Source organism: Micromesistius poutassou, assembly GCF_964030765.1.
Source record: "Micromesistius poutassou genome assembly, contig: SCAFFOLD_4834, whole genome shotgun sequence".
In the NCBI taxonomy this organism is placed as follows: Eukaryota; Metazoa; Chordata; class Actinopteri; order Gadiformes; family Gadidae; genus Micromesistius; species Micromesistius poutassou.
The window spans coordinates 6,864-19,074 of NW_028176856.1; the positions used below are offsets into that span (position 1 = coordinate 6,864).

Sequence of the window (12,211 nt, forward strand, 5' to 3'; positions counted from 1 at the left end):
GGCGTATGCCTTGAACGCCCTCAGCAGCACTGAAGATGCATGTGCTCAGATTGAGAAGGAGGCGCTGGCCTCCACATGGACCTGTGAGAGGGTCTGCAGAGGCCCTCATCGGGGAAAGTTTCCACATCAAGAATGATCACACGCCTCTGGTTCCTCTTGTTGGCCCCAGAAAGCTTAGATGAACTCACAGCACTGAAACAGCATTTACGCAAGCGACTAATGAGTTTCTCTTACGCAATATCAGAAATAGCCTGAATAGACATGGGGACTGCGAGCGTTCCTTCTAGAGCTCTGGCCTGCCACACAGCAGGGGGACTGCGAGAGGGAGAAACCAACCTGTGTGTTGACTCACCGCAAGCCTGCCAGTCACAGGAAAGGGGCTCAGAAACATCTGGGCACACCAGGCCAACCACATACTCCAGCGTCTGTACAGACGCTGTACAGCGTGGAAGAATGCCCAGACACGTTTTCTATTGCGTGGGTTCAAGATGTAGCTGCCATTCTCAGATGTGCTCACAGTTCTGAAAATGGCCTGCTCCTTCACGGCAGCGTTGTAACAGTTAGCCCAGTATCACCGAGGGCAGACCTGCAGACTGCAGCTGAACGAGGGCCATCTGGGAATAACCGCATACAGAATGAGAGCTGAACAGTACAGTGTGTTGGCCTGGTCTCAGCAGAGAGTCGGCAAAAGTGTTTTACAATGTGACACGTTTGCCCGTGAAGAAAACGATGCTGCCTACAGAGTTCCTGTAAAGCCATGGTCTGTTGTAGAAGTAGACCTGTTTCAGACAGAAGACCACCAAAACGTAGTCACTGTTGTGGACTACTGTTCAAGATATTTGAGGTGGACCAAATGCACATCCACAGCATCCGAAGCGGTAACCGAGCACCTCCAGTCCATCTTTGCCAGTCACTGAATAGAAGGTGTAAGCTCGTAAAACGGACCACCATCTCCCACAGAGCAACAGGGGGGCTGAGTGGGCTGTAGGGACGACCAAAGGTCTCCTAAAAAGTCATGTTCTCATGGCCTAGCCTGCTGCTGCTCTGCCGATCGACAGCCCTACAGAGCAGCTCAAGTGGAGAGAGGTCAGGACCCAAGTTCCTTCCATCATTCCATCCGGGCCCAGCCCGAGATGTGCAGACGTGGAGAAACTGAAAAAGGCAGAACACAGATACAGATACAACAACAGCGTCAAAACTACGACACCGACCTCATGAAATGCCACCCCTGCAACCGGACGATCACGTGCGGTGTTGACCGCAGGCCCACTAAGGCCTTATGTCCTCGAGACACAAAGGGACACCCTGCGAATGAACGGATACCATCTCTGGCCGACCTCCTCGGCAACCTACCTGAGGAGCCACCACTCCAGATGCAATCAGTACACCTGTCACGCCAGAAAGAAAAGGTTCATTTGGTTTTGCTATTGCTGCTTTGTTGATGGGTTTACAGAAGCACACGTTGGAAACACTTCTATAGCTTAGCAGTATATGGCCCACTCCGCCCCCTCGAGACAGCTCTGAAAATCCACCCCCCCTCACATGTTCTGATTGACGTTGATCATGACAATAAATGACAGAACTGTTTTAACCGTTGCAACATATTGAGGATTTTGATTCACAGTCATCAGGTCTTGTTTACTAGTTCCTTGCCCCCTAACCATTTACCTCCTGCTCATGTCTATGTGGTGTGCCCTGTTATTGAATGTTGCCCTTTTTGTATTTGATATTAGGACTTCTGGTCAAATTGTATTGTTGCATTGTATTATCTTTTGCTATTTGTCTTTTTATTTATTGACATTGTACAGCACTTTGGTCAGTGTATGCTGTGTGTAAATGTGCTCTATAAATTCAACTTACTTCCAAAGGTTTCCATTGCACCTATAAATAGGGCAATTTAACAGACTTTATAGCCATGTTAATGTTTGTTTATAATGTGCATGGGTGTGGTAGCCTCCACCGATTACTATTTTACACAGCGTTTGATAATGTTATTGCTTTATCAACCTCTGGAATGTTAATTCCAGCATATTGTGGGCAGGAAACTACCACCTACTGGTACATGTTTGACCACTTTGCTGATCTTGGCAGTCTGTAAACAACATTCTCTCTCCATAAAAAGATAACTACTGATTCCCCCCCAATCTTTTTCCACCAGAACGGCGGCTCAGCGGAATATATCCAAGCTGAGTTTCATCTGTCCCTGACCTCGCCAAACCCACGCACTGCTGTAGGCAGTGAATTGGTTGCTCATTGCTCAAGGGCACTTTGGGAGTGCCACACATTTAACTTAAAGCACATCAGAGCAACAGGAACGGCCGTACGCACACTAAATACACAGAGAAACTAGTGTTGCTTAGTGGCACAAACAGATGAAACAGAGGGTATTTCTACATCAAAATGCAGGGAATCCCATCATATAAACCACACTCATATGGAGACACAGGCCTATCCCAATGTTCCTGTAACTTTTACAGGACCAGCTGAGGTTACCATAACCTCTTCAACAGCTCTTCTAAACCCTGTAATAGACGGTTTCACTTCTCCTCAGTCTGAGCATTCATGTCACTGTGGTCTGGTTACAGCATAATGGGGGGGGGGGGGGGGGGGGGGGGGAATGGGGGGGGGGGGGGGGGGGGGGGGTAGAGATCATGAACTTTGTGGCTATGACTTTTTCTTGCGGCATAAGGATAAGTGACCACGCCACAAGCTGATGTGCGATGACGAATGGGTTTCAACACCCAAACCTCAAGGCCCAGATCCTCTGACGAGCTGCGTGTTGCGAGATGACCCCACAGACTAGTGCAGTTCATCTGGGATCCCGCAAATGGGGAATTAGGTTATCCAGACTAGGCTGGGCAGTGATTGATTTCCAAATAAGGCCTCTGCCTTATGTGGTTCAACAAATAGAGTGACGCACTTCTTCTCTTGGCTGTTGTCAAATCCAGTTGGAAGTAAAGCATTGTAAAACATATTCAAATCTGAGAACAACCTTCTGTGCAGATTTCTGTTAATCATTTAACATTGTTATTCAGTTGTTTCCGGATCAAAAACCACAGCATGGATTGCTACACTTTCCTTGCAACATCGTGTATATGATGTAATCCAACACACACATATACACACACACACACACACACACACACACACACACACACACACGCACATAGATAAACTAAGACTTTGTTGTGAATAACAGACAATATCTTTTTGACTTTCAAATAGAAAGTGGCACAACAGAGACAGGGGACAGGTTATAGAGAGAAATTGCGGTTGTATGGTGTGGAACCAGATTGGTGAAGATATAGCCTGCTATCTCTGTGGTTGTGCGTGTGCACATGCATCTTTAAAGGGCGTGGGCGAGGGCGGGTGGTGTCTGTCTGTCTGTCTCCGTGTGTGTGTGTGTGTGTGTGTGTGTGTGTGTGTGTGTGTGTGTGTGTGTGTGTGTGTGTGTGTGTGTGTGTGTATAAGAATAGAAAAGGGAAGAGTCATCCTCAGTTATCAAGTAGTCATCAAGTAAATGTGAAAAAAACTCTTGAAACTGCCCTATGATGTATGTAGTTTGTTCCAAACTTCTGGGAGGAGCCTACTTGGGATCAAATGTGTGGGTCACGACGGCTTGGTGATTGAGTAGTTATTATGGCTGACATTTGATGGTGCAATTTGGATTTAAAGGAAAACATTTGGAAAGGTTTGAAAGGTGACACAAAGGCCTGTATATCTATACAGACTTGTGTCTATAATTTTCCGTAAGCATGAGGGAACTACCAACAACTAGTGATGGGTCATTTTCGAACGAATCAGTTCGAATGAACGACTCTTTAACAAGAACAAACCGAGCTGATTCCATGTTTCAGTTCTCTCTCGTTCATCTTGTTCGTATCGTTCGAAGGAACTTAGCTAATGTTGTGTTGATTGATGAGCGTTTGCACCATTGCACGATCGTGATTCGTTTGAGAATGAGAACGAGGGAGGAGCTGAGTCTGAACGACTCAGGTGAGAACCGTGATTCACCGCTACCGGAAACACAACTGAACGAACAAACAAATGAACAAACGATTCTGAACGATTCTTCTTGGCGAACTGACCGACGCGAACTGATTCATTCAAATGGATCATGAAATCCACCACTACCAATAACTATTTAGTACAGCCATGTGAATACTTTGAGGTTGATTTTATGTTGATGGGGTTTAAACTATGTGTGAAAGCAGATGCACAATAACAATAACTTTCTGATACAAAAGTAGGGTCACAAGCTAAGAAACTGTGTTGCACTGCTAGTGCAACACAGCCTCCATCACCGGTCAATCAAGGCCCTCACGTTGGTTTTGACCAATTCACCTCTCTCCCTGTTGAAGGGGAGAACAGCATATCATACTCAGAGCCAGTCCCTCTCCATTATCAGGACGCAGAACGCATCTGTATGTCTGGGTCTCCTGTTCTTCTGTGTGTGTGTGTGTGTGTGTGTGTGTGTGTGTGTGTGTGTGTGTGTGTGTGTGTGTGTGTGTGTGTGTGTGTGTGTGTGTGTGTGCACGCGTATGAGCGCGGAAGAGAGAGAAAGAACTCGGTAGCCTCTGTGTGCATCTTAGGCTTATCTGTTGCTTAGCAACCTTACTTGTTATGATTCCGTTTTGGTTACTGCCGTCTAATTACTATACTCAGGCTCTTTATGAGGGACAGCTCTCAAAATGCATGTTGAGGTTTAAAAAAAAAAACATTCAGAACAAATAAACAAAAGCAATGATGAGATGCCAACTAGGATACAAAGACATTTAAAAAAATATGTTGCATCAAGGGGTTTCTGACTTGACTACTGGTTTTGTAAACTGCTTTTCGCATGTAATGTACATAGCAGAGGTAAGATGTACAGTATATAGGACGTAGATCGATTTAAAGTCGCTATAAACCCATCGGTTATGACGCACATCGCACGTTACTGAAGTTCACGTTTCAGGCACAAGAGGGCAGCAACGGGCAGGCCTCGCTCGTTCAGGCAGGATTAGGGTTATCTTTTTATCATTCCGCGCTACTTCTCTTGATGATTTAAAATAGGATAAGCATCCATAGACCTCTGAAGAATAAGTCCCGCCTCCGAGGCTCCCGGTTCCCTCGGTCAAATGTCTATGGGAAGTAACATAGGTTTTTTGAATGATCGTACATTACAAACTCTGTAGGTGGCGAAGAAGTAAAATCCGTGTCACGTTTTGAACTACACACGTTTGCCATCTAGTTTCGACTGCCTTTTTGGATTTTCGGTGCCGTTAAAATAGCATGTATAATCGTTTACTTCTTTAACGGCACCGACAATCCAAAAAGCCAGTCGAAACTAGATGGTAAACGTGTGTAGTTCAAAACGTGATGCAGTTTTTACTTCTCCGCCACCTAGAGTTTGTTATGTACGATCATTCAAAAACCCCCATGTTATTTCACATAGACATTTGACCGAGGGAACCGGGACTTATTCTTCAGAGGTCTATTAAAGTTGGACTCAAAACAGCAACACATACTACACTACCCTTAATTGGCGTTTAACTACTAAAAATAACTAAGATGGTTAATGTACTTTTCACTGAAAGTCAGATCGGTGAGTTGTTGTGGCAGAGGGTCACAGCTCCTGGCTCCTCGTCGTCAGGAGAGGTAAGCAGACGTTACAGTACGCAAAGTAGCATTTGCATACTTCAGAGTACCTGCACCATTTCAGGAGGATCCACATACCCATGGGCAAGAACATCTACAGGTTGGGTAGTATATTATTTATTTACACCATAAATCGACACACAAACACAAGTACGTTGTTACAGACCGAATACCGTCTTCAAAGTAATAATAACATGTGCTCACAAATAACGTTATGAAGACGATAGAACAGGGATAGAACTACAGAGCAGAGGGAAAGACCACTTTGAGAACACCGATCACACCGGTCACCTTGGCACGCCTACATGTCACTCAGTGGCTCTTCTTAGCAGGCAGGACAAAACTATTTGCGGCCGTGGCCTCCTCTACAGCCCTCTTGATTGGCTGCCTGACGGACGAGGCTTTGCTCAAGGAAAGAGCGTCGGCCTCTGATTGGCCACCGGGGCCGAACACGGCCGCGTGGACCTCCAGAGTGGCCTGGCTGGGCTTCGAGTTGAGGACCTGGCGGAGGCCTTCCGCCTGCTTTTGCAGGGTTTTGATCGACTGAAAGAGAAAGAGACGTATTCATCATGTTCACGTGGCGGATTCACCAGTAGAACGCAACCTATGAATGGTACAGACCTCCAAGAGAGTAGAAAACTGTGGTCTCAACGCAAACACACCAAGGGGTTAGGGGGCTGGGATAGAGAACATATACACAAATATAAAACACACACTTTACCTTTATGACATGGGTCGCCTCCTTCACCACGCCAGGGGCCGCGGCGGACACACTGTTCATGATGCTTTCTGCACGCACACACACACACACACACACACACACACACACACACACACACACACACACACACACACACAGTGAGATAACATGCAAAGTCCACAGTCTGCTGTGAAGCTCCTTTAGTGAGAGCGTGTGTGTGTGTGTGATTGTATAAGAGGTGAATACCGTGACATGGATCCTTCACAAGCTGCTGAGGTTTGACCGTCTCTTCATACAGACTCTGAAAAACAACGATCACCACGATTAATGTCTCTGCTGTGGTTCAGGGTAGGGCTGCTCCACTATGGGAAGAAATCATAATCACGATGATTTTAGTCAATATTGAAATCTAGATTATTCAAACGATTATTTTTGAGTTTGAAAGCATGATGCATTCATTCAGAATTTCTCTCCGAAAAAAAAAAACCTTTGAAATTTCCCCTTAAAAAAAATACACAAAATGGTCAAATAGAAAATAATGTCCAGATATGTACCCGGCTGCTCTGCAATTTCTATAAAGAAAGAAAAATAAATAAACTAAAATAATAAAAAATAATAAATAAATAAATAATGATTAAAAATTACTTGATTATATTACTTCGGAAAAAAATTAATAAAATCGAAATCGCGATCAACATGTGACGAACGGCCCGGCCCGGTCCTGGTCCAGGTCCAGGCCCAGGCCCTGGTCCAGGTCCAGGCCCAGGCCCTGGTCCAGGTCCAGGTCCAGGCCCAGGCCCTGGCCCTGGCCCTGGCCCTGGTCAAGGCCCTGGTCCTGGTCCAGGCCCAGGTCCAGGGCGGGCGGGGCTCCACCCACCAGCAGCTTGCGCTCGGCCCGGAGGCCGCGCACCACGTGCTGCAGGACCACCCGGGGGTAGCGGCGCCGGCGCCGGCCCAGCTCCACCGCCGTGTCGTCCAGAAGGTTCTCCAGGACCACCGCCTCGTCTCCTGGGAGGGGGGCGCTCAGAACGTGAGTGGGGGTGACATCATCTCATCACGACTTCTGCTAACTCTGAATGTTCTCCTTTGACGATAAAGGTGAGGTGAACCCCTACTCAAACGATGCCGTCTGTTTAATTGTTCTGGCGTGTAGCGGAACAGACATGGCAGAAATGTTATATAGTGTTCATAAGTCACGTTTTATATTGTGTATAATCCCATAAAATACTAATTATTGTGTATTTGTCACCATAGAATTAGCTAGCTACCAGTAGTAATGAAACAGTACCACAATGCGGAACAATCAACTTGTGTATCTTACTTGTGCGCTATGACCTATACTTTTCAGACTAATTAAATTGTGTAAATCTATCAAGGAACCTCATCACTTGACACTTGGTTACTCGATGCGGTTGTAGATGAAGAGATACCTTTGGAAGAGCCTACTGGCACATGAGAATGTGAGGAGACTAGAGTGTTTGGTTTTCTGCAACCTGCAACCCTATAGCTAGATGAAACCCACACCTTTAAAGGTCCCATGACCTGCCACCAGGTGTGATGGGATTGGCCGTTACAAGCCGTTTTGGAAATCGGCCCCTTATGACATCACAGGTGGGCGTGTCCACCTAGATGTGTGATGGATAGATGAGCAACGTTTGCTACAGTCCACTGGTCACCCCACACCTGAGGGGTATTCCATCAAAGTCGCTAACGAAAGCGGCGCTTAGTTGATTAAGCCCGGTTAGAACTAGAGCCAACTTCCACTTGAGGCTTAGGGTTCCCATCAACGCAGTTCAGCCACGCCTTGCTCAGGTTAGTTCAAGCCAGGCTAACGTTATCCTGGATTACGCGCGTTCACGAGATATGTAACCAGCCCAGAACCGTGAATGTCGAATCATGGATCAAATGTCCGAAAAGGACAGAGTGGGATCTTTTCCAGCGGCGAACAGAAGCTGCTTGTGGAGATCTATGAGGAGTACAAGCATATAATAACTCAAAAAGGGAACACCGTAACCATTAATAGAAACAGGGAGGCTGCCTGGCACAAAAATCGCTGATCTGTTGAATGCATAAGTAGTATTAAGTGTAACATATTTTAATTTAATATTGACCATTGATTTGAAAGCAGGGAGATAGTCTCGAGTTAACGTGTCGGACTTGCACCCGGTCGTCCGGGGTTCAATCCCCACTCAATTAGTAATATAGGAAGCATTACTAGAGAAATCAAAGAACTTTTCATGCCATTTATTTTCCATTTCTTTGAATATTCTTAATTAGGGAATTAATAAAATTAATAAAGGGAATTACAAAATGAAGCCAACGCCAAGAATACTATGAAATACTCAACTGCTGATTCCTGATCACGCGATAATACATAGATTTGTATAAAATGTGTTGAAAAAATAGCCACAGTAACAATAGGTAGCAATTCATTGAATTATTTCATTTAATCTTAGACCCTTAGTGAAAATATACGCTGTTTGTACTTCATATATGTACATTTATGACAAAATTGTGAGGACTAGGCTTGACGGAACCTTCTGATGGTACACTTTTTGCTGACAGATGGATTTCTCTGAAACACCGCTCAAGTTAGCCTGACAGTTAACCTGCTCCCGACCAGGTTAGTTTGGTCGGATAAATTGCCATGGTTACTTAGCGGAAATTCCCTTAAGTGACGTTCATGGAACGCAACTCTAGCTGAAAGAAGCCCGGCTTTACGTTTAGCTTGATGGTTGTTTGGTCGGATAAGTTGCCATGGTTACTTAGCGGAGATTCCCTTAAGCCACATTAATGGAACGCAACTCTAGCTGAAAGAAGCCAGGCTAAGCAAAATAAGCCCGGCTTTGGGTTTAGCTTGGTTAATGGAATACCCCCCTGGTTAGTTTGGTTGGATAAGTTGCCATGGTTACTTAGCGGAGATTCCCTTAAGTAACGTTCATGGAACGCAACTCTAGCTGAAAGAAGCCCGGCTTTACGCTTAGCTTGGTTGATGGAATACCCCTCTGGCATGTCATGGGACCTTGAAGATGGTAAATAAGGAAGTCAAATAGGGGAGCAGGTACTGGGTTTGGAGCCAGTCTAGCTGTTGGCATCACTGAGCACGACGCCCCTACCTGCTCACTTATAGCATTTAGGCAAAATATATATATATATCTTTTGTTTAATTAGCACACAAGGAGTAAGTCTCTGCTATATAAAGGTCATTACAAGACATACAAAGTAGGTGTGTAACGATACGCGTATTCATACCGAAATTTTTCAGTACGCGTCTAAAGGTTTGAAGCACGCTTCATTTCGGTACGTACAAAAAAATAAAATAAATGTTTTTATTGACTATCACACACTCTGTGAGTGTCTTGTCTTGTTGTTTTATGTTGAGCCACAATGGAAATAAGTCCTGGACTTTATTGTGTTTTTATCCTCAATTGTATTTGATGTCTTTTCATTTGTGTAAGGCATTTGTTTGATACAATTTAAGAAATCAAAGCCCAATAAATTTGTTTAATAAAAAATAAAATAATAAAAAACTGCTGTACCGAAAAACATACCGAACCGTGACTTAAAAACATACTGAACCGTGACTTAAAAACCGAGGCCCGTACCGAACCGTGACCTTTGTGTATGGCTACGCCCCTAACACAAAGGCATGTTGGGAGTATGACATGTGACACTAGAGTGGCTGCGAGGGTCGAGGCCGTACCGTCGTCGGGCGCGTCCTCCCACCGCTGGCCGTTCACCAGCACGTTGTCGTGAACCGCCGCCTCAAAGTTCTGCAGAAACGATTAAAGGCCAAACTACAGCATTGGCTCTTCGGTTGATGGTGTTCAGTGTTTTTAAATGACATACATAGTAACCAGAATAAGGACTGCACTAGCTTTGACCTAACAAGCAAAACAAGTGGTTATTTTTTACTTGTCATAGTTGGTTAGTTTAACACAATTAGGTAACAAATAGTTTTTAGCCATTCTCTTAGCCAGGGGTTCCCAGGTCTGGCATATTTATAAAAATCTTGGAGGAACGGTGGTCAATTTTAAATGCATAATAGTGCAAAGACACTTAACTTACAGTGGTGTAATTAGGTGGCAGCAAAGGCTAATTGTATGAATTGAATAAACCAATATTTAAACTTTCAGAACAATTCACGTGTTTACCTTTTCTCCACTACAAATACATGTATGGAATCTATGTGTTGGAGGAAATAACATGACTCGTATAGCCCATATATATATATATGGGCTATACGAGTCATGTTATTTCCTATATATAATTTATATTTTAGCCTTTTCTGGAAGTATTTCAAGACCCGGTGTCGTGCCAGAAGTTGATTTTTGCCAGAAACTGATTTCCGGTCCGCTGATTTTTACATTGTAATGGCCCTTTACACATTATTCAAGCACTGGTTGACATCAAATCTTGTCAGTATTACTTTGCTGAGTGATATCAAGCCATTTTGAGGCAGAAACACAACTTTAACAGACAGTGCGCGCTCCCACGGACCGGAAATCAGTTTCTGGCAAAAATCAACTTCTGGCACGACGTGCCAGAAGTTGATTTTTGCCAGAAACTGATTTCCGGTCCGCTGATTTTTACATTGTAATGGCCCTGTAATGGCCCTTTACACATTATTCAAGCACTGGTTGACATCAAATCTTGTCAGTATTACTTTGCTGAGTGATATCAAGCCATTTTGAGGCAGAAACACAACTTTAACAGACCGTGCGCGCTCCCGCGGACCGGAAATCAGTTTCTGGCAAAAATCAACTTCTGGCACGACACCGGTCCTAACGGGTCCACGGACCGGCTCCGGTCCGCGGACCTGAGGTTGGGCATCGCTGCTCTAACGCTGCGTTCCAGGGACACGAGCTGTAACTGTAACTAGTACATCGATCTGGTTACGAGTTCACGGGTAGTGAGTTGCGGGTTTGACTGCCGTTAACTTCCAGGGCACTTCCACGGCTAGAAGGTCGTGAAAACCCCGGTTACGGGTTGCCTGGAGCGCACCACCAGCCCCCCGCGCCCCCCCCCTCAGACGGCGGGACGCACCACCAGCCCCTCAGACTGCGGGACGCACCACCAGCCCCCCGCGCCCCCCCCCCCCCCCCTCAGACTGCGGGACGCACCACCAGCCCCCCCCCCCCGCCCCCCCTCAGACGGCGGGACGCACCACCAGCCCCCCGCGCCCCCCCTCAGACGGCGGGACGCACCACCAGCCCCTCAGACTGCGGGACGCACCACCAGCCCCCCGCCCCCCCCCCCCCTCAGACGGCGGGACGCACCGCCAGCAGCTCGCGCCGCAGCAGCTGCCGGGTCTCCTCCGGGACGTCCGCCTGCCCGCTCAGCACCGTCTTCAGTAACTCTTTGTATTCCAGTATCTGCTCGACGACGGCTTTCTTCGAGTCCACCTGAACCCTGTTGTCCTGTGTGTCGTTGTTCGACATTGTTTCTGTCACGTCCATCTTGATCTGTTTACCTTTTTTTGTTTACCGCCTCACAGTTTGTACGGTACGCCGGAAGCGGAAGTCGCCCCGCTCTGTTCAACGGCCAAAGGCGTTCATGAAACAAATGCACAATCGAGCAAAGTTCCGCTTATATTTCTATCCTCTTTTTTTTTTCGCCACCGCTGTTTCACTTTGAGATTCATGTAGACTTTGCGCAAACTGCCAATGTAGGCTGTTCAAATAATTTCGCTAAAAAAAATGGTACATTTGAAAAACAGAATGGGGAATAATACAGGTAATCACTGAATAGTAATATTATGTTGGGTATTATTTTTATTTTCTTTACCTATTATTAGCACTACCACCGAACACTACCACCGCTGCTCCTACTAATATAATTGCTAAAACTCCTACTCACACTAACTAGCTG

General features: G+C 45.8%; 1 protein-coding gene across 1 annotated transcript; it reads right to left on the reverse strand.

The window, feature by feature from the left end:
- Positions 1–5,780: 5,780 nt before the first annotated feature.
- Positions 5,781–11,838, reverse strand: LOC311377518 (kinetochore-associated protein NSL1 homolog). Its single transcript, XM_084491389.1, has 6 exons — positions 11,620–11,838; positions 10,044–10,113; positions 7,218–7,348; positions 6,587–6,641; positions 6,362–6,429; positions 5,781–6,183 (listed from the first exon to the last, which is right to left on the reverse strand). Exons 1-6 carry the CDS (start codon positions 11,797–11,799, stop codon positions 5,953–5,955), a joined length of 735 nt encoding a protein of 244 aa, XP_084347515.1. The 5' UTR covers positions 11,800–11,838; the 3' UTR covers positions 5,781–5,952.
- Between the last annotated feature and the right edge of the window lie 373 nt (positions 11,839–12,211).